This window comes from Diceros bicornis, chromosome 14, assembly GCF_020826845.1.
Source record: "Diceros bicornis minor isolate mBicDic1 chromosome 14, mDicBic1.mat.cur, whole genome shotgun sequence".
NCBI lineage: Eukaryota > Metazoa > Chordata > Mammalia > Perissodactyla > Rhinocerotidae > Diceros > Diceros bicornis.
In genome coordinates, this window is record NC_080753.1 from 29,949,389 (window position 1) to 29,970,954 (window position 21,566).

Consider the following 21,566-nt stretch of genomic DNA (forward strand, 5'->3'; position numbering starts at 1 on the left):
GGATCTCACTTTCTTTTTTTTTTTTTTAATTTTATTTATTTACCTTTCCCCCAAAGCCCCAGTAGATAGTTGTATGTCATAGCTGCACATCCTTCTAGTTGCTGTATATGGGACACGGCCTCAGCATGGCTGAAGCAGCAGTGCATCAGTGCGCACCCAGCATCCGAACCCAGGCCAGTGAGCAGCGGAGTGCGCACACCTAACTTCTAACCAATGGGGCCAGCCAGTGGATCTCACTTTCTTTATTTGTAAAACAGAGAGCTATTTGAAGGCAGACCATTTCTAACTCATCTTTTTCCCCTTTGGATGTAGCAGACTGTCTGGCAAATAGCAGTGTTTAAAAGCACGTGCTGAGAGAAGGAATCCAAAGGGCTAGACAAGATGGTCCCTATACTTCCTTTCTCATTCTTTGATCTTGAAATGGGGCCTTGACCAGGTAGGTGTACCAAATGTACAGTAGCACTTGGCCTTCTATTTTAAAAACAGAATAAGGCGTGCCAAATTCTCGTGACTTAACCTTTGAGAGGGCAGGTCTTGACAGAGTGGGTGGAAGATTGTGTGTGGTGTTTCTCTGGACCCGTGACTAACGTTTGTATTGAGGCCTCCTTTACCCCCTGGAGACTCGACACTCCTGTTCCATAACAGAAACTGCACCGATAAACTGTAGCAATCATCTCCGAGGGTGGCCGGGAACCAAAGATGTACGGCAGTATCTCTCCCGGAAAAGAGCTCTGGAAACTTAAGCAAACAAGTCCTTCCAGCGCGAGGGGCAAACTCCGGCCTGGGAGGACTGAGTCCTGCCTGAACTTTGGAACTTGACCTTACCATAGTCTCTGCTCCTCCCCGGACTTTAGTTTCCTCACCTGCAAAATGGTGGAATTACCATAGACTTAAGTCCGCGAGCTTCTCCCCCAACTCCTCCCTTTGAGGGTGGGGGCGGGGCGAGGAGAAGGTCAGGCCAGGAGTCACCCCCGCCGCCCGGCCGTCCCTCTCCGCCTCCTCGCTTCCCGCCCCCTCGCTCCACCGCGGTGAGGTCACGCGGGGGACGTCACGGGGTTGTGACGCCACCGAGGGGCGGGCCTCCGGGAGAGGAAGGGGCGGGGCCTAGGCAGGCGACGCTTGCGCAGTGGGCGCGGCGCGGGAGGAGGCGGAGGCGGCGGAGAAGCTAGAGGCGCGGCGGCGGCGGAGGCGGCAGCACTGGGGGGGGTGGGAGGGGGGGAAGCGCGAGAGTGAGTGAGTGGCTGAGTTTATCCGTATGAGGCGGTGAGAGGCCCGGGGCCTACCTCAGAGGAGCGGGGTCGCGGCGCCAACTAGCAGCGGGCCCCCTCCCGGTCCCCGGGCCCGGCGGCGCGGCGGCGGCTCGGTTGTGAGGAGGCGGGGAAGCGGGTGTCCGGCCCCAGCCATGGAGGGCATGGACGTGGACCTGGACCCCGAGCTGATGCAGAAGTTCAGCTGCCTGGGCACCACGGACAAGGACGTGCTCATCTCCGAGTTCCAGCGGCTGCTCGGCTTCCAGCTCAACCCGGCCGGCTGCGCCTTCTTCCTGGACATGACCAACTGGTGAGCCGGCCCCGCCGCGCCAACGCTGGCAGCGGCCTCGGGGCCCCGAGAGGAAGGGAAGGGACACCCGAGCCCGGCGTGCGGGGCGGGCACTGAGGGGCACCCCCTTTCCGAGGCGGGGAGAGCGTGTGGGGGAGCCCCAGGGGTATGGGAGAAATTTGGGGACTGAGCAGGGCTTTGAGAGGACTCACGAGGAGAGTTGGGGGCTCCGGAGGGCAGGCGGGGCGGAAGGAGATTGGGGAGGGGTTGCCTCAGAGTCTCTGGAGAGTTAGGGGCCGAGGAACGTGGGAAAAGGGGAAAAGACTTGAACACCGAGGCGTAGGGGTAGACCTGGGAGGAAGAGGGCTGTAATGTTGGCTAAGAGTAAAAAGCTCAGGAAATCTGAATTTGGGGAGTGGGGAAAAAGCTTGGGATATGGGAAACTTCGGGAGAGAATTAGGTGCTATGGAAGAACCTGGGGCGCGGGAGAGACTTGGGAGTTAGGAGCTGAGAAGAATTGTGTGTGTGTGTGTGTGTGTTTCCATTCGAGGACAGATAGGGAAAAGGGAAGAATATTATGGGGGAGGACAAGTGAGTCCGCTAAGAGGTGACTTTCCGAAAAGTTGTGCCAGGAAGAAGTGGGATCTACTTAGTAGATCTAATGGAGGACCGGGAGCCTAGACCTGGGACAGCGTCTGGGAAAACCCTTAGGAAAAGTGAAGGAAAGGAGATTTTTTGGGGGGAGGGGACTTTTTGAGGTGACTGGAGCCCTGGGCTCCCGAATGCCGGAATGGAGAGGGACTTATCTGAAAGAAAGCTCGGTTGGTAGATGTTTGGGGAAATGGAGAACTTGACTTAGACTGGAAACCGAGTATTTTTGGCTTGGAGTCTCCTTGTAGAAGACTGAATTGGGACAGAAGACCGTGGCACTTAGACTGAAGGAGTGTTTCTTGGCTTTGGATATAGCACTTGCTATTTTTGATAAGCAGGGCTTCCCCTTGTTCTCTGAGAAAGGTTCGTTGAGTTCACTCGGGGTGAGTGGTGAAGTGGAGACCGTTCGACTTCCTTTGAAAGGATTTCAGGTGAAACAACTCATCTTTCTTTGGTCGAAAAGCCATGAGATGAGTGCTCTTTGCTCTCTGTGTTGGGCACTCAGTCCCCTGACATGTGAAATCTTGTTTCTCTTGGCATCACTATACAACCAGCCTCCCCTTTCTTCCTCGTCCACTGAATGCCTCAGGCAATGCCAGGAAAAAAGGCTGTGAGCCTAGTCTTTATCCCGTTCCTCGCCTAGCCCTATCCTGCGTGATGCTCATCTTACTAATGGGAGACTTGTAGCTGTGGCCGCACCACAAGTGATATGTGAATTTTTTTTCTGTGCAGCATCATTGGTGGGTCCTATTATTTCATCTTTAAAGTTGATTGTTATACCAAGAGTGGGATTGAATTTCTAGATGTTTAGAAAATTCTTTGAGGCATTGAATGCAGGAGATAGTCTGTATAATTAAATAAGCATTTGTGATCTCCACTTGTCTCTTCTATGTCTGGGATGATTTCAGACAGGGACTACAGCCTTATAGTAGTTTTCTGAACACCAACCTATGGTGTTTAAGTAGTCAGAAAGTGATAGGAGTTATTGAAAACACTGAGAAGAGATATTACACTGATGAAATTTAGAAGTAAAGCTATATCTTGGGGAGGGTTGATCTATTGCCTGCCTGCTTCCCACCCTTCTCCCTTCTTTACACTACTTCAGCATAGGAAACTTGGCATATCCTTGCTGCCAGTTTGGTAGGGGAGGATCATTATTTCTCCCCACCTCTTTGTGAGTTGTACCTTTTAAACCCTGCCCTAATAAGTTGTTAGTTCTTTCGAGTTAGTATTTATTAGTACAATCATTATGGTTACAAAAGGAGTGTAATGAATTTTATTTGTTTGAGGTGTGTGTGTTTAACATCTAAGATTGTTTGTTTTTAGGTGTCGTGAAAGGTGAGGCCCGCTGTGGATGAGAAAAAATAACTTAAAAATTATAGTTGCATTATAAAAATTTTTTCAATTTTTTATAAAAAATTAAGCGCAAAGACACAGAGTAGCATGTATTCTGATGAGATGTTATCTCTATATTAAACAAGGTATGATACATTTCTGAGCAAAGGAGTGAACCATTAAAAAATGTATTTTGGTTTTATTTATTTTTTTTTATAATTTTATTTATTTATTTATTTTTCCACCAAAGTCCCAGTATATAGTTGTATGTCATAGCTGCACATCCTTCTAGTTGCTGTATGTGGGACGCGGCCTCAGCATGGCGGGACAAGCGGTGCGTTGGTGCGCGCCAGGGATCGGAACCCAGGCTGCCAGCAGTGGAGCGCGCGCACTTACCCGCTAAGCCATGGGGCCGGCCCTGTATTTTGGTTCTAAAGCAGTTAGAAGTCAGTAGCTTCTTAGGAATCCAGGCAGTTAAGTGATAACTCAGCTTTAATCCACATTACCTTATTTTTTGGCTGTAGAAGTCATGTTGTTTTCTTTGATTGTAAAATGAAAAATCATTTGTGAACTGAGGAAGTAAGGCTTGTTATTCTTTTCTTTCTAATGAAAGCAGTTAGCTCCATAATCCAGTATTGTATTTTGTTTCCTATGTTGACCTGGCTCAATTCGTCTTGTTAGGTTTTTGTTTTAAACCAATATGCAACATAATTAATACTATCTAGTTTAAAAAAATACACGCATATTTGGTCAGAATATTCATGTGTGTTGTTTAAGTACCTAAAGTCTAGAAATGTGTTGTTTTTAAGTGTCGTTTAGTGTCTCACTTTGGAAGCTGTTGAGATAGTCCTAATAAATGATGGCAAAAGCTCTCTCAAATTGCTGTGGTTAACCTGTTGAATTTGAGATGATTAACCTTCCTGTGACTTCATAAGTGCCTGCTTTGAGTTGTAATAAATAACCACCATTCAGTTGTCTGATGACTGTTAAAAAAATAATGTGGTAAATTAAAAATCATTATTTTAAAATGAAACCCATGAGTCTTCTGAAACGAAACCTGAGTTGGAAAGACTATGCCTTTGTTTTCAAAAGTAAGAATTTATTTTTTCTTGTTGATAACAAGCAACTTTTTAAGAAGCTGTTGAAAAACTGAATTGAATGTTGTGGCCTTGTAAATTATCTACCCTGTAAACACAGATTTGTTTATTTATTTGTTTTAGTCTTAGATTGGGTGTGTATTATGTAGATATTCCTATTTGTTTAATTTAGAGCCAAGTATTGTTTCAGTTTAAGCATTTTTGTAATGTTTATAACTGAGCTGGCAGCTATGCTACTAGAGAGTGGTGGAATTGCTTCTTAACAAAAGTAGTCAATTTTCAGTTCCTGAGTACATGAAGTGAATAATGGTGTGGTGAAGAAACCCAGTATCCAAAGCCAAACTGAAGTGACTTGTGGATTAGTATAACTTTCTGTAGGTGGAATGTCTTCCAGAGACACTATTGGGCTGTGAATATAGAACTTGGAATTCTAAAACTGGAAGCTGGCTTAAGAAATTTTCTAGTTCATTCCAGTTTTTCCTGCAGAATTGCATATAACCCTTTCAAGATAGCTTATCCTTTCGTCCCTGAGGGCAGAGATTTGCATAACACCTTTTTATAGTGTTTAATTACTTTTCAAGTTAGAATTATGTGAAAACTAAATCTCTCTTACTACAATTTAAGCTTTTTTCATTTGCTTATGTCCTCCTCAGAGATGGAGAGTATCTAATAACTATCTTCCTTAAGAGGTCAGAAAGCTTCTATTAATTCAAGTCACTAAAAATTTTCAACCATTTATAATGTAAACAAATTCAATTTCATGGCTTCTCATTCTTTAATGTAGTCTATTATATTTATATGTTTTTTTCAAGGGAAACCAACAGGATTCAGAGGAAAGCTTACATAAAATTTTTAAAAAATTGTAGTAAAATATACATAACGTAAAATTTACCATTTTAACCAATTTTAAGTGTACAGTTCAGTGTTATGTAAGATTTTAAATTCGCTTCTGGCCCTCAAAGTCATTTGTCTCTTATGTTTTCAAAGTAAGTTGTTCTTTAGCATTTGTGACAAGAGGTGAATAACACTTGTAGATTTTTAGAGGATATTAACTTAAGAGTTAGTACTGGCCTTATTTCTCAGTATAGGTATGAGGAAGATATCTTTGACTACATATGGACAACATTAGCTGTTTCTCTCCCTCCGAATGAATAATTAGGCTGTTGCTTTCCAGTTTTGTGTTGCAACGTCCTAGGTTGCCTCCAGGTATCTTCAGGAAGCAGTGTGTATTTTTTGGAACACTACATGTGTCTGTGGTGGATGGAACAGATGTTTTCTAGAAAAGTAACTTGGGAAAAACATTTTTATAAAATAATACCTTGTTGACTTTCTCAACATTGTCAGAGGCACCCTATTGGATAAAATAAAGGTATAACCACTATGCAATGAAGTGAAATCAGAATCTAGATGTGAAAATCAATTGTACCTCTTACCTGATCTCAGTGTCTCCCCTACCTGGTCTTAATACATTTCTCAGTCACCTGTATGATAAATGAGTTTCTGATCCACTCCTTGGTTTATCTGTATGAATCTAGGAAAAGTCTCTTTATGACAGATAAAACATGATATTAATACTAGTTTCCTTAAAGAATTTGTGCCAAGCAGCAGTTTTAGGAAGAGAGTAGGGAAGGGTTGCATAACACTCAGTGATGGAGTGTTGTGTGCCTTATTGCATTTTTAAGAAGGTTGTGAGTTCTTGCTTTGGACATTCTTCTTTTCCACTTTATTTGTCTTTTTTTGGGTGACACACACAAGTTGGGACTCTGGGTATGATATTACATAGTTTCCAAATAGAGCATACAGATTCATTTTAGTTTTAAAAGGAACACAGTAAAAAGTTCATTGCTGTCCTACAGGAAGTCTTTTTACTATCCTTTTGCTGTGGGACTTGCATTTCTGATCATAGATCAAGTCAGAACTAATCTCCAGTGTGGCTAGGGTGGGTGGAGGTGGTTTCTTTACCACCTCTTATCATCCCACACCCCTACACACAAAATTTGTGTAGCACATAACAGCAAAAACTATCAACCAGACAGTATTTAAACAAATATATTTTGGATAGACTCCTAGCAGATAGTGTAATGTGAAAGCAGAAGATAGACTCTGTCATAATTTGCTTTCTAATAGGAAAAGAACATGCCTGAAACTATCAGAGAAAAGTTTTGGGATAGTAAGGAGGAAACATTCATATGTTAATACTGAATTAAATGAGTAAAATTTCAGAACAGGTAGGAATGGACTGAATCAGATAGAACCAGTGATTCACAAAGATTGAGTGCCTGCTATGACAAGTTACTTTGTTAGAAGTTTTGAAATGGTTGGGGGATTTGAATTGATGGAAAATCAGTGTATTATAGGTAGAGGATATTTCCTGAGTGAAACCAGGAAGGAGCAAGTGGAGCAGAGACATCTAGAAGAGTGGGTTGGCTAGAATATGGTTAATGGGATCAGGAGTGACAAGACATGGAGCTTATTTTTATTTTTGTTTTGGAATATTATTGATTTTTAAAAAATTGAAATGAAATGGACAAAATTAAACCATGGTAAAGTGAAAAATTCAGTGGCGTTTAGTGTATTCACAGTGTTGTGCAGTCATCACCTCTGTCTAGCCAAAACATTTTCATTACCCCAAAAAGAAACCCCACACCCATTAAGCAGTTGCTCCCCATTCCCTTCTGCCTCCAGCCCCTGGTAACCACCAATCTGAATTCTTTCTCTGTGGATGTACCTACTATTCTGGATATTTCATATAAACGGAATCATACAATATTTGTCCTTTTGTGTCTGGCTTCTTTCAAGGTTCATCCATGTTGTAGACCATGTATCAGTACTTCATTCCTTTTTATGGCCAAATAATATTCCTCTGTGTGTGTGTGTGTGTGTGTGTGTGTGTGCTTTCATCCGTTGGTGGACATTTGAGCTGTTTTCCCCTTTTGGCTATTGCGAATGGTGCTGCTATGAACATGCATGTACATGTATTTGTTTGAGTACCTGTTTTCAGTTCTTTTGGGTATATGCATAGGAGTTGAATTGCTGGATCATATGGTAATTCTATGTTTAACTTTTTGAAGAACCACCAAACTGTTTTCCACAGTGGCTGAATCATTTTGCATTCCACTTAGCAATGTATGAGAGTCTGTCCCAATTTCTCCGCAACCTCGCCAACACCTGTTATTTTCTTTTTTTTAATTATAGCCATTCTAGTGGGTATGAAGTGGTACCTCATTGTGATTTTTGATTTGCATTTCTCTAATTACTAATGATATTGAATGTCTTTCTATATGCTTGTTGGCCATTTGTATATCTTCTTTGGAGAAATGTCTATTCAGGTCCTTTGTTTTTGTGTGTGTTGTGTGTGTGAGGAAGATCAGCCCTGAGCTAATATCCGCTACCGATCCTCCTCTTTTTGCTGAGGAAGACGGGCCCTGGGCTAACATCCGTGCCCATCTTCCTCTGCTTATGTAGGACGCTGCCACAGCATGGCTTGACAGGCAGTGCATCGGTGCACACCTGGGATCCGAACCTGCCAACGCCGGGCCTCCGAAGCGGAGCGCGCGCACCCAACTGCTTGCGCCACCGAGCCGGCCCCCAATCCTCCTCTTTTTGCTGAGGAAGATTGGCCCTGGGCTAACATCCATGCCCATCATCCTCTACTTTATATGGGACGCCGCCACAGCATGGCTTGATAAGCGGTGCATCGGTGCACCCTCGGGATCCGAACCTGCCAACCATGCACTGCCGAAGCGGAGCTCGCGCACTTAACCGCTGCGCTCCCGGGCTGGCCCCTCAAGTCCTTTGTTTTTTAATTGGATTGTTTATCTTTTCGTTGTCCAGTTGTAAGAGTTCTTATGTGTTCTGGATACTAGACCCTCATCAGATATGTGATTTGCATATATTTTCTCCCATTCTGTAGATTATCTTTTCATTTTCTTGATAGTGTCCTTCAGTGCACAATGTTTTTAATTTTGATGAGGTTCAGTTTATCTAATTTTTTGTTGTTGCTTGTGCTTTTAATGTTGTATCTAATAATCCATTGCCAATCCAAGATCATAAAGATTAACCTCTATGTTTTCTTCTAAGAGTTTTATAGTTTCCCTTATATTTAGGTCACTGATCCATTTTGAGTTAATTTTTATATATGATTTGAGGTAAGAGTCCAGCTTCATTCTATGGAGCTTAATTTTGATCATGTTATATGCTCTGGAACTGGCTTCTCGTTGACTCTGCATTAAATATGTCATTTACTTGTATTAAATGTATGCTCTCTTCGGCCATCACTAAAAATTGGACCAGAAAAGTGCAAGGTTTTCTGAGGGGGGAAAGAACTTATGGATGTTCTACTGGCATCCAAAACTAAATGTGTTTAAAAGATCAGTGTATCCTTATGCCCGCTCCCAACGAGCTTTTCTTTCTGACTTTTCCCTGTTCTGTTAATAGCTCAGTGGTCTCCCAGACATTAGACTTGAACTGAGTTATTTCCAACGCCCTGTCTCTCCTGGACACCCCAGATTATGTGCCAAACCCAGTTCGTTTCCACTCTGCAGTGCACCTCCCAGCTGTTTCTTTTTTCCATTCCCCCTGCCACCACCTTAGTTTGTAGATTATGTTACCACTTTAACAGGGTAGCATAGGAATAGTCTCCAAATTGGTTTTCTACACCTGGCTCTCTTCCTTCCAGTCCATTTTGTGGACATTCCACCACCAGATCACAGCTTTGATCTGCGCCCTTCTTTTCTCAGACACCTTTAACAGTGCCTGTTGCATACCAGATAAAGAGCAGAGAGCTTTAGCTTGTCATTCAGGGCCCTCCAAAGATTGATCCCACTTATCTGCCTCTACCTTTCCGGTACATCTTTGTGCTGGATATCCTGCTTCTCTCTGCCCCATTCAGACTGGTCTGCTGCTCATTTCCCACGTATACTTTTTCTTTCACGATTTTAAACTTTTTTCTCCTACCTAGAATGCTGTTCTTTCCTCTCTTTATGCCTTATGAAATCCTATTGTTTATTTGAAATTGGGACACTAATCCCCGTTCTTAGTAGTGCTGTCTTCTCCGAACTCTGCTCTTGCCTTTTTAATAACGTTTGTCATATACGATACACACCCTGGAGAGGAAAATGCCCCCTAAGGGCCTTTGTTTCTCCCCAAGCACCTGATGCAATGCTTTGTACATAGTAGGTGCTCAGTAAATCTTTGTTGAAGTAATGCATGAAGGTGGATGGGAGTAAAGTCGTCATTTTTATGGAAATCTTGAAGTCTAGTGCTGTTAGAAGAAAGAAGTCTTAGAAACTAATCTCCTTTTCAGGCTTTTTTGTTTGTAGGTTTAATTTGGACATGAAATGTAAGTGTTGCTAACAGTTCTATACATGACATGAAAAGCAAATTAAGATTTAAATAACAACAAGAATATTGTTTCTGGAAGCAATTTGAGCCCTATAAAGATTGGCCTCACTTTATATACCTACCTTTCCAGGCATATTTCCTTGTACTGAATATCCTTTATAATCAGTTTGAGACAACTGTTTATAATCAGTTTATGAGAGAATTTATTATTGAGAAAAATTAGATAACATTTAGTTATTTAGATGTGAATGGAGAAAAATATTTTGTAAGCTCTCTAAAGTTCTCTTGGATCTTTGCCGGTGTGTTTCATTGAGGAAAAACCTTAAAAAGTAATGTAAGTATATAGTAAGTTCAAATAGTTTAGGAGGGTTTAAACAGGGATTGCAAACTAAAATGCCTGTAGGTGCCAGATGGGGAACATGAACAGTTGAAGTGTGTGTGAGCTGGAAAGCACTTGCTTTTTGTAAAGAGGATGTCTGATATTTGCCTTAAGTACAATATTGCTGTGCTGGAATGGGGGTTCAGTCCAGTGTTCTTAGATTTTTCTGTTTTTTCAAGAGAAGCCAGAAATTCAGATTGTTATGGGAAATTTCCTGGTTTTCAAATGTTGCTAACTAATTTAAATATTTTTAAAACACTGGGGCCAAATAAAGCACATCTGTAGGTGAGATGTGGTCCTTGGGCCACTGATTTGCAGCCTCTGGACTAAAAGTGAAAAGGAAAAATCCCGTCTCCTTTCCAGATACAGCCACTACGATTTCTTCTGTACCTTTTAGGAAATGTCTATTCCTATAGAATTTTGCATGCATATATATATACACACACACATCCATATACACACATATATATGGGGAATTTTCTGTGTGTGTGTATATATATAAAATTATATATAGACTTTTTTTTTTTTTTACAGAAATGGTGTTGCAATTTGAATAATTATCTAGTTAGAATTATTACTAAAGTAGTGGGTACCACGGCCGTTGTACCTCCTTTGCTTCAGTGGGAACTGAATTAGCTGTCAAAGTACTTGGATAGGCTGATCAGATAGATATGTTTTTTTAATTAACAATGCAGTGGTGGATTTCGTCTCTGCAATACAGTAGAATTCCTTCACTGTATCAAGCAACAGACTTATATCCAGTAATCACATATAATTATTAAAACTTCGTTTTGCTCTGTTAAGAGCAAAATGTGTTAAGTAAACTATCTAGTGAGCTCATCTGAATTTACGTACTTATATTTTACTTATCAGAGAATACGTTTTATCAGTTGAACTTTTTAGGGACCCTAAAAAGTTTTTTTAAGACTGAAACTCACCGAAGAGGTTTAACGCGTATTAAATCACCTTGTACAGATGAAACTAATGCATTTTTCACTTGTTGGAAAGGTAATTGATTTTGTAAGTGGTTTTCTAATGATTTGCCAAAGTTAATGTATGTCTTGGGAAGGGGAGCAGTTTATTCCAAACATGAAACTCAGCCCCACTGAATTTACTATGTACTGGGTCTTAAAAGACTCACTTGTAAAAATGACCAGTTGGGGACCGGCCCGGTGGCGCAAGCAGTTACATGTGTGCGTGCTGCTGCGGGGCCCCAGGGTTTGCCGGTTCGGATCCCGGGTGCGCACCGTCGCACCGCTTGTCAAGCCATGCTGTGACGGCGTTCCATATAGGGTGGAGGAAGATGGGCATGGATGTTAGCCCAGGGCTGGTCTTCCTCAGCAAAAAGAGGAGGATTGGCAGATGTTAGCTCAGGGCCAAACTTCCTCACACACACACACACACACACACAAAAAAAAAATGACCAGTTGTGTTTTCTTGTAATATTTGAGCCTCTGCTCTGTTAAATGTTTCCAAGAGTTCACACTTGAATTATTGTGCTTGAGGTCAGTGATTCATAGCCTATTATGGAGCAACAGCCTAGTAATGATTGATTGAATGATACACGATGTGCTTCTAAAGTGCTTTCTGGTTGGCATTTATTTTCTCAAGTAAATTTTGCTTTTTTTAATTTTTTTAATACAAATATGTAATAACAGACTTCGAGGGAGTTGAAATCACTAGCTGAGAGTTGGAGTTTACATACAACTATAACTGGGAAGCACTGCCTTTTAAGTTTTCTTAAAATTAAAAAGATAACTTTTATTATGACATAAACAGTGTTGTTATGACATAAATCTTATTTTAGATAAGCTAGAGAGTACCAGTAAGCAAAAAGAAAACAAAAATAAGCCATACTCACAGGACCCAGAGATAGATAATTTTAACCTTTTGATCTATATTTTTCTAAACTATAGTGTGTGTGTGTGTGTGTGTGTGTACACCTGTGTTTGCTCTACAAAAGTGGAGTATTTACTATATTCCAGGTACTGTTTTAAGTGATTACATTTATTATATAATTTAACGCTCACAGTAATTCTAGGAAATAAATACTGTTATCCTCATTTTACAGGAAAGGAAAAGAGGCTCAGTAAAGTTAAATCACTTACCTAAAGTTACGTGGATAATAAAGGGCGGAAATAGGATTCAAATGTAAGCAGCCTGGAACCAGAGTCTGTGCTCCGGATTGCTGTGTTTTATGTACCATATGGGTTTCTAGGACTGTTGTGACAAGTTCCATCAACTAGGTGGCTTAAAACAGAAATTTCTTCTCTGATAGTTCTGGAGGCTGGAAGTCCAAAATCAAGGCATGACAGGGCTGTGCTCCCTCTGAAGGTTCTAGGGAAGAATCCTGCCTTATCTCTTCTTAGTTTGTGATGGCTCCTGGCATTTCTTGGTGTTCCTTGGCTTGTGGCTGCATCACTCCAGTCTCTGCCTCATTAGTCACATGGCCTTCTTCCTCGTGTGTTTGTTTCTCCAAATTTCCCCCTCCTTAGAAGGATAGCAATCAGTTGCATTTAGGGCCCAACCTAATCTAGTATGACCTCATCTTAACTAATTACATCTGCAGACTCTGTTTCCAAGTAAGATCACATTATGAGTTTCTGGGTGGACATGAATTTGGAGGTTACTCTTCAACCAGTACACACACTATTTGTAATTTGTTTTCAGGTAACAATCTCTTATGATGAGTTCTCCTTTTTTTTTTTTTTTTTTTTTTGCTGAGGAAGATTAGTCCTGAGCTAACATCTGTGCCAGTCTTCCTCTACTTTATATGTGGGTCGCTGCCACACTGTGGCTGATGAGTAGTGTAGGTCCATGCCCAGGGTCCGAACCCGAGCACACGGGCTGCTGAAGCGGAACACGCTGAACTTAACCACTGCGCCACAGGGCCAGCCCCTACTTCTCCATTCTTAATAAATAGGTTTCTACACTTTTTCTTTTAAAGGTTTCACAGTATTACATTACATGGATATTGAATAATTTAATAATTCCTTTTTGTTGAATATGTTTTCAGGTTTTTGTCAATATAAACTCAATATTGAACATCCTTGTAGCTAAATGTTTGCTTGCATTCTTAATTATTTCCTTAAAATTTATTCCTAGAATTAGATTGCCGGACTAAAGATAAACATGGCTTTTAATGCTCTTAATACTTAATTGCCAAATTATTTCCTCCATAAAGGTCAGACTGATTTGTATTTCCGCCACTACTGTTTGAGCGACTGTTTCTTTAATATCTCATCACTGCAGCATAATATAATTTAAAAAGTCTTTTTCAGTTTGGTAAAAAAAAATGTGATCTCATTTTAATTTGTATTTTGTCGTTTCTAATGAGTACTTTATGAATTGACTGAACGTGCCCTTTGTCCATTTTTCCATAGGGAAGTTTGCCTTTTTGGGAAATGGAAATATCCTTTTTTTCTGACTGTAAAAATAATAATACTGAATACAGAAACCCAGCAAATTCAGAAATATCAAAGGAAGACAAAGCCACTTGCAGTACTGCTCAGAGCTAATCAATGCTGTCAGTTTGTGTTCATGGATGTGTGTATATAGATATTCATATGCATATTATTATATGTTTTAAGTTAAAATATATTCATATAATACAATGGCTTTATAGCCTACTTTTTCACTAAACATTATAGATATCTTTCCTTGTTTTTCAGCTGCTAGTATGCCATAACTTGAGTATTCTGTAACTTATTTAAGCAGCTATTTATTGATTTTTTTCACTGTTATAAATATCTGTTCACTTGCCTAAATATTTTCTTCTTTCTCTCTTTCTTAATTTTTAAAAAAAATTGTGATATATAGCCCATCTATTTCTTTAGGACAGATTCTTAGAAGTGGAATTGCCAGGTCAAAGGTATGCTGTTTTGAAGGTTCTTGATAAACATTGCCAGACTGCCTCTATGAAGGATGTACCAATTAATAATCTTAACAGTTAGACATTAGAAAGCCTGCTTTCTGGGAATTAAAATTTTAAATTTTTGCTGAATGGATTTATCTGATAGATAAAAGGCATTACTTGTTTTAGTTTGCATTTCCTTGATTGCTGGTGAAGTCTTATGTTTTGTGTGTGTGTGCGTGTGCACGTTGGCTATTTTTTATAGACGTAACTTTTTATTTTGAAAAAAAGTATAATGAACCCTATGTACCCATCATCTTGATTTCACAATCATTAATATTTTGCCTTTTTTTCTTCTTTTTTCCCACCAGAAGGACAATATTTTAAAGCAAATTCCAGCTATGTGGTGGCTACTTGTTTGGGTTTTTAAAATGTAATAACTTTATTGACGTATAATTTATAGATCATAAAATTCACCTATTTTAAATGTACAGTTCAGTGATTTTTGTAAATTTATAGATTTGTACAGCCATCATCACAATCCAGTTTTAGAACATTTCTGTCACTTCAGTAAGATTTATGCCATTTTGTGGTCAGTCCCCACTCTCACCCCCAGCCCCAGGCAACCACCATTCTGTTTTCTGTCTCTTTGGATTTGCCTTTTCTGGGTATTCCATATAAATGTAAACATGCAGTATATGGCCTTTGCAACTGACTCTTTTCCCTTAGCATAATGTTTTCAAGGTTTATCCACATCGTAGCATATGTCACATATAGAAATTCATTCTGTTTTATTGCTGAATATTCTACATACATTAAAAAAATTATTATTATTAAAAAATAATTATTCAAATAGTACCAAAGATTTTTCAATGAAAAGTAAGTGTTTTTCCAATTCTAGATTTCCTATCTCTTGCCAGAGGCAATAACCAATATCACTCCGTCTTCTGTGTATCTTTCTAGGTATTAGTCTACGTAGTTTTAATACCTGTAAATGTCCTTGCTTTTTGGCGTTTTTGGCATTTTAAAAATTGATATTTGTAAACTGTATTTTGCGCATGTTTTTCAGGTTTCCTATTTGTGTTTTAACTTCCTAAAATTTTATTTGGCTATATAATCATAAAAATAATACATGTTTCTTGTGGAAAGTTTAGATAGTACATAAATCTGTGTGTTCCCCTCATCCCACTCTCTATAAGTGGCCATTATTCTACTTTTTCAGAGACATTCTGTACCTTTGTAGGCACGTTTTTGATCAGAGTGGTCACAGAGTCCTTATGTATGCTAATAAGAAGTTATCATTATACTTTTCTTCATTCTCCATGCAGATTTGAATCCCTTCTCCTACTGTTTTTCTGAAAAAGAACTTTTTCCAAATAGATAGTTAAAAGTCATGAAAGTAGGGCCGGCCCCGTGGCTTAGCAGTTCGGTGCGCGCACTCGGCTACTGGCAGCCGGGGTTCGGATCCCGGGCACCCTCCGCCGCACAGCTTCTCCGGCCATGCTGAGGCCGCATCCCACATACAGCAACTGGAGGATGTGCAACTATGACGTACGGCTATCTACTGGGGCTTTGGGGAAAAAACAGGAGGAGGATTGGCAATAGATGTTAGCTCAGAGCCGGTCTTCCTCAGCAAAAAGAGGAGGATTAGCATGGATGTTAGCTCAGGGCTGATCTTCCTCACCAAAAAAAAAAAAAAAAAAAAGTCATGAAAGTAGGCCCTGATGGATGTCTTTAGGTCTTCAATGTTAGGCCTTGTTGGGAGATTGTCTCTTCCACAATACATTAAAACAAACTTAGATATGTTGTTAAGTATGGACTTCAGGCTGGGCCATTTCAGATCCATTATCCACTTTAGTTGTCAAGATTTTTTCTAACTGGGAGAGCTAGGTGCACCATCTTGTATATAGAGGTCTTATCCCCTTCCCCATACTTAAACACACACACACACACACACACACACACGCACACACAGAATCATACTATACATACTGTTCTCAGGTTAACTTGTTTAACTTCACAGTATGCTATGGACGTGATCTTTTTTTTTAAATGGATGCATGGTATTCCATTGTGGCTGACCATATTTTATTTAACCACTTCCTTGTGAATGGACAGTTGCTTTCTAGGTATTTGCTTTTATAAAGCTGCTCTGGTACAGGTATCTTTATACACTTCTGTATACAGGCCTAGAAGTTGAATTGCTGGGGCTGAGTGTATAGGCAATTTAGATTTTGATAGATAATATTAAATTCACTCCAAAAGTATTGTACCAATTTTCATTTTTGCTACCAGCATACAAGAGTACTTGTTTTGCCACACTCTTATCAACCCAAGAATGATCTTTGTCTTTACATTATTGCTGGTCTGGTGGGTTAAAAATGTATTCGTTTTAATTTGTATTGCTTTAATTATGAATGAGATAGGACATCTTTCCATATCTTTATTGGCCATTTGTATTTTTTTCCCCAGCTTTATTGAGGCCATTTGTATTTTTCTGTGACTTATTCGTGTGTTTTCCTCTCTACCTCTATTGGATTGTTACTCTTTTTCTCATTGATTTGTATGAGCTGTTTGCGTATTAAGGAAATTAGCTTCTTATTAAATGCTTACTTTTCCTCTCATTTCTCTTTTAACTTGGTTTATAATATTTTCTACTATGTAGCACTTTTTTGAGAATTTTTGTGAAGTTGAATGCAGCAGTCTTTTCCTTTTTGATTTCTGCTTTTGGTTTCATGCTTAGAAATCCTTCCTCTGCCTAATTGTTATATAATTATTCACCTCTGTTTTCTTTATGATTGCATAATTTACATGTAAATCTTTTCTATAACTGAAATTTATTTGGCAATGTGGTGGGAGGTCAATATCTAACATGTTTTCCAGACGATTCATTAGTTTTCCCCTTTATTGAGAAATTCACATTTCTCCCCAATAATTTGAAATGCTGTCTTTATCATGTATCAAATGCTTATATATATATATTTGGGCTTCTTTTTGCCCTTTGTCCTCTGTTGTATTGGTGTGTATGTCTGGTTTTCTAGGGTTAAATAAGAGTTTTAATGTTTACTTAAAAAGTATTTTTAAAGGGAAGTATATTTTCTTATAATTTAATTTTCATTTTATCCAAGTTACAAACGCACATAGTTTAAAGAGTAAAGTAGTTCTACAGGCTTGTTAAAAGGAACAGGGATTCTAGATCCCTTTTTCTTTATCTCACTCCCCAGAGGTAATCTTTTTTAATTCTTTCAACTGATTTTTAGATTTTTACCTCTCTATTGATTTTTTCAATTTTAACTGTTATGTGTTGAATTCCCACAGGGAAATGGGGATTTGGTTTTGTGAGAGCCAATGTGGTGGTGAAGAGCAAATTTCAAAACTTTTGCTACTTACTATCTTTGTGACCTTTGGCAAGTTACTTACCCTCTCTGTGCCTTGTTTCCCTCATATATAAGGACAATATCAGTTTGTGTGTGTGTGTGTGTGTGTGTGTGTGTGTCTATGTGAGGAAGATCAGCCCTGAGCTAACATCCGTGCCAGTCCTCCTCTTTTTGCTGAGGACGACTGGCCCTGGGCTAACATTCATGTCCATCTGCCTCCACTTTATATGGGACGCCGCCACAGCATGGCCTGACAAATGATGCATTGGTGCGTGCCCGGGATCCGAACCTGGGACGCCAGCAGCAGAGTGCGCGCACTTAACCACTACGCCACGGGGCCGGCCTCAGACAATATAAGTTTTTATCTGAGGATTAGATAAATTAATATGTGTAAAGATTCAGAACTGTGCTGGCACGTGGTAATTGTTAGTTTCACTCACCCTATCTCCCATTCTCGCATTTTAATTATTTGTAATTTGGTTAAATCAGTTTTCAGTGTTTGTGTTGTTTTAACTATTTAAATGCTTATTGACGCTTGAGCCATTAGTGTAGGGTAGTCCCCCTTATCCATGGTTTTGCTTTCCAGGGTTTCAGTTACCCTTAGTCAACCTAAGTCTGAAAATATTAAGTGGAAAATTCCGGAAATAAACAATTCATAAGTTTTAAATTGGACACTGTTCTGAGTTGCATGATGAAATCCCGTGCTGTTCCGCTCTGTCCCACCAGGCTTGTGAATCATCCCTTTGTCCGGTGTGTCCATGCTGTACATGCTACCCGCCTGTTAGTCACTCAGTAGCTGTCTCAGTTATGAGATTGACTGTGGTGGTATTGCAGTGCTTGTGTTCAAGTAATCCTTATTTTACTTAATAATGGCCCCAAAGTGCAAGAGTAGTGATGCTGGCAGTTCAGATATGCCAAAGAGAAGCCATAAAGTGCTTCCTTTAAATGAAAAGGTGCAAGTTCTTGACTTGAAAGAAAAAATATCATATGCTGAGGTTGCTAAGATCTCTGGTAACTTTTATTACAGTGTACTGTTATAATTGTTCTATTTTATTATTAGTTATTGTTGTTAATCGCTTACTGTGCCCAATTTATAAATTAAACTTGATTATAGATGTGTATATATGTATAGGAAAAAACATGGTATATGTAGGGTTCAGTACCATAAGTGGTTTTAGGCATCCACTAGGAATCTTGGAATGTATCCTCCGAAGATAAGGGATGAGTACGGTACTTGGATTCATTTTCCTTTTCTGCACAGACTTTTGCTGCCCTAAGGGTAGTAATCGTCTTGATTTTTGGTTTGCTCAGTCTCTTAGATATTTTTTACTGAGTTATCCTCAAACTCCTTACCAACTATGAATCTCTTCTCAATAGGTTCAGACACTTTAGGTGTTCTATCAGTTTTATCTTTTTTTTGGTTTTTTTTTTTGGTGAGGAAGATTGGCCCTGAGCTAACATCCATTGCCCATCTTCCTCCGTTTTTTGTATATGGGATGCTGCCACAGCTTGGCTTGATGAGTGGTGCATAGGTCTGTGTCTGGAATCTGAACTTGTGAACCCTGGGCTGCTGAAGCGGAGCGCATGAACTTAACCACTAAGCCACCGGGCCAGCCCCCAGTTTTATCTTTTTGAAGAAGTCTCTTCCAGAGCTTTTGACCTGTGATCTGGACTGGGTGAGCTCTAGGTCTGCTGCACAGCTCTCACCCTGGGTACCCAGGGGATTTCTTTCACACTTTCCCCCCTTTGTTGGAACCTGTGTTTCCTGGACCTCATTTTTTTAAACTTCCTGAGAGTGCAGAGGAGATAAAATTTGAGACTTTTGTATTCTCAAACTGTATTTTACTCTGATGCTTGGTTGATGTATCCGAAGTTTGGTTAAGTAGTAATTTTAAGGTTGGAATATTTTTTTCAGAATTTTGAAGGCGCTGCTCCTTTGTCTTCTGATTTTCAGTGCAAATGTTGCAATGTGATGCTGTTCTGATTCTTGTTCTTTGAATGAATCCTGTTTTTTCCCTTTCTGGAAGTTTTTGGTAACTTTGCTGTGTCTCCAGTGCCCTGAAATGTGATGGTGATGCATTTCACCATGTGTTTTCATACACTGTGCTCAGCTTTGGGGAGCTCTTCCAGTCTGGAAAACTGTCCTCTTGTTCTTGGAAAATTTCTCAAATTAATCCTTTATTTCCTCCCCTTCATTTTCTCTATTCTCTTTTCTTAGATCTCTTATTTTTCAGGTATTGGACCTTTTGGTCTGGTCCTCTATCTTATCTTTTCTCTTTTCACTTTTTGACAGAAGTGTTGCTCTTTTTTCTGGGAGATCTCATTGTTGTTTTCTTCATTCAGGTTGCCTTTTCTGTTTGCTTGCTTTTAGTCTTTTTCTTTCATATTAGATGCTTTACCTTAAATATTTGGTGGTTCTTGGCTATCTGCTCCTATTTAAGAGGACACAAAAAGTGGGTTGGAAGCTGTGGGCCTAATTGTAGGGTTTGTTAACTGAGGGCTTAACAGCCCCACCCATTTCCTCCAGGGTGGGGCAGTCCCCAGGCTATGTGGTGTTTAGACTATATTAGGGGATCTGAAGTCTAACTGTTGGGTTTAGGCAAATGCATAACCTCTCCTGTTTTGTTTTGTTTTTTTTCTGAGGAAGATTAGCCCTGAGCTAACATCCATTGCCAATCCTCCTCTTTTTGCTGAGGAAGATTGGCCCTGGGCTAACATCTGTGCCCATCTTCCTCTACTTTATATGTGGGATGCCTGCCACAGCATGGCTTGTTAAGTGGTGTGTAGGTCTGCACCTGGGATCTGAACCTGTGAACCCCAGGCTGCTGAAGTGGAGCCCATGAACTTAACCACTATCCCACCGGACTGGCCCTTTTCTTTTTTATACTTTAATTTTTTCTCCTTCTTTTTCACTTTAATTCCTAAATTTTCTACAATGAATATGCATTACTTGTGTAATTAGGAAAAAATAATACCTAAGTAGAAAAAAATTGTTAATCAGATCCTTAGATAAAAATTGGCCCTATGTTCCAGTGCTCTTCTTTTATTTAATCCTAAATCTATCAGAGTTGTGCCGTGTCCTTTACCTCCTTTAGGTAATCTGCAATTAGAAACACTAATTTTGGGTTGTGTGTCTGTTTTGTGGAGTTCATTCTGATCTGCCCCCTAATTTTTTATTTTGAAGAATTTCAAAGCTGGAAGACTTGAAAGACTAGCACAATGAATACCTGTATAATTGCCATTTTACTCTATTTGCTTTATTTTTTAAGCACCTTTATTGAAGTATAATTTACATATCCTAAATTAATCCTCTTAAAATGGGTAATTGAATGATTTTTAGTAAGTTTACAGAGCTGAGCAATCATCACTGCAATCCAATTGTATAATATTTTTATCACCCCAGTAAGATTTCTTCTGCCTGTTTACAGTTAATCCCCCATCTCACCTCTAACCTCAGGCAGCCACTAGTCTTTTTTGTCTCGGAATAGTTGCCTTTTCTTCACTTTTTATATCAATGGAATCATGTAATATGTGGTTTTTTGTATCTGGCTTTTTTCACTTAGCATAATATTTATGAGGCTTATCCATGTTTTAGCATGTATCAGTGTGTCATTCATTTTTATTGCTGAGTAGCATTCCATTGTATGGATATACCATGTTTTGTTTATCCATTTTCCAGTTGATGGACATTTCGGTTATTTCTACTTTTTGGCTATTATGAATAAAACTGCTGTGAACATTTGCTTGTAAGACTTTGAGTGGATGTGTGTTGTAATTTCTTTTGGGTAAATACCTAGGAATGGATTGCTGTTTTGTATGGTAAAGTTATGTTTAACTTTTCAGGAAACTGCCCAACTCTTCCAAAGTAACTACTATTTTACATTCCCACCAGCAGTGTATGAGAGTTCTTTCTATGGATTTTATACATTTTTTTCCCCCTGAACCATTTGAGATAAATTGCAGACATCATGACATTTCACCCTTTAGCCCTT

At 39.7% G+C, this 21,566-nt stretch overlaps 1 protein-coding gene across 2 annotated transcripts in view; it reads left to right on the forward strand.

Moving 5' to 3' along the window:
- Positions 1 to 1,248: 1,248 nt before the first annotated feature.
- The window catches only part of ILRUN (inflammation and lipid regulator with UBA-like and NBR1-like domains), a 97,093-nt gene continuing 76,775 nt past the window's right edge, over positions 1,249 to 21,566 (forward strand). The window contains exon 1 of one of the 2 annotated variants that reach the window (XM_058554569.1): positions 1,249 to 1,560. In XM_058554569.1, the coding sequence (XP_058410552.1) occupies positions 1,403 to 1,560 (158 nt within the window). In that variant the 5' untranslated portion in view covers positions 1,249 to 1,402. The remainder of the gene's footprint in view (positions 1,561 to 21,566) is intronic. The other variant, XM_058554568.1, reaches the window with a different exon arrangement.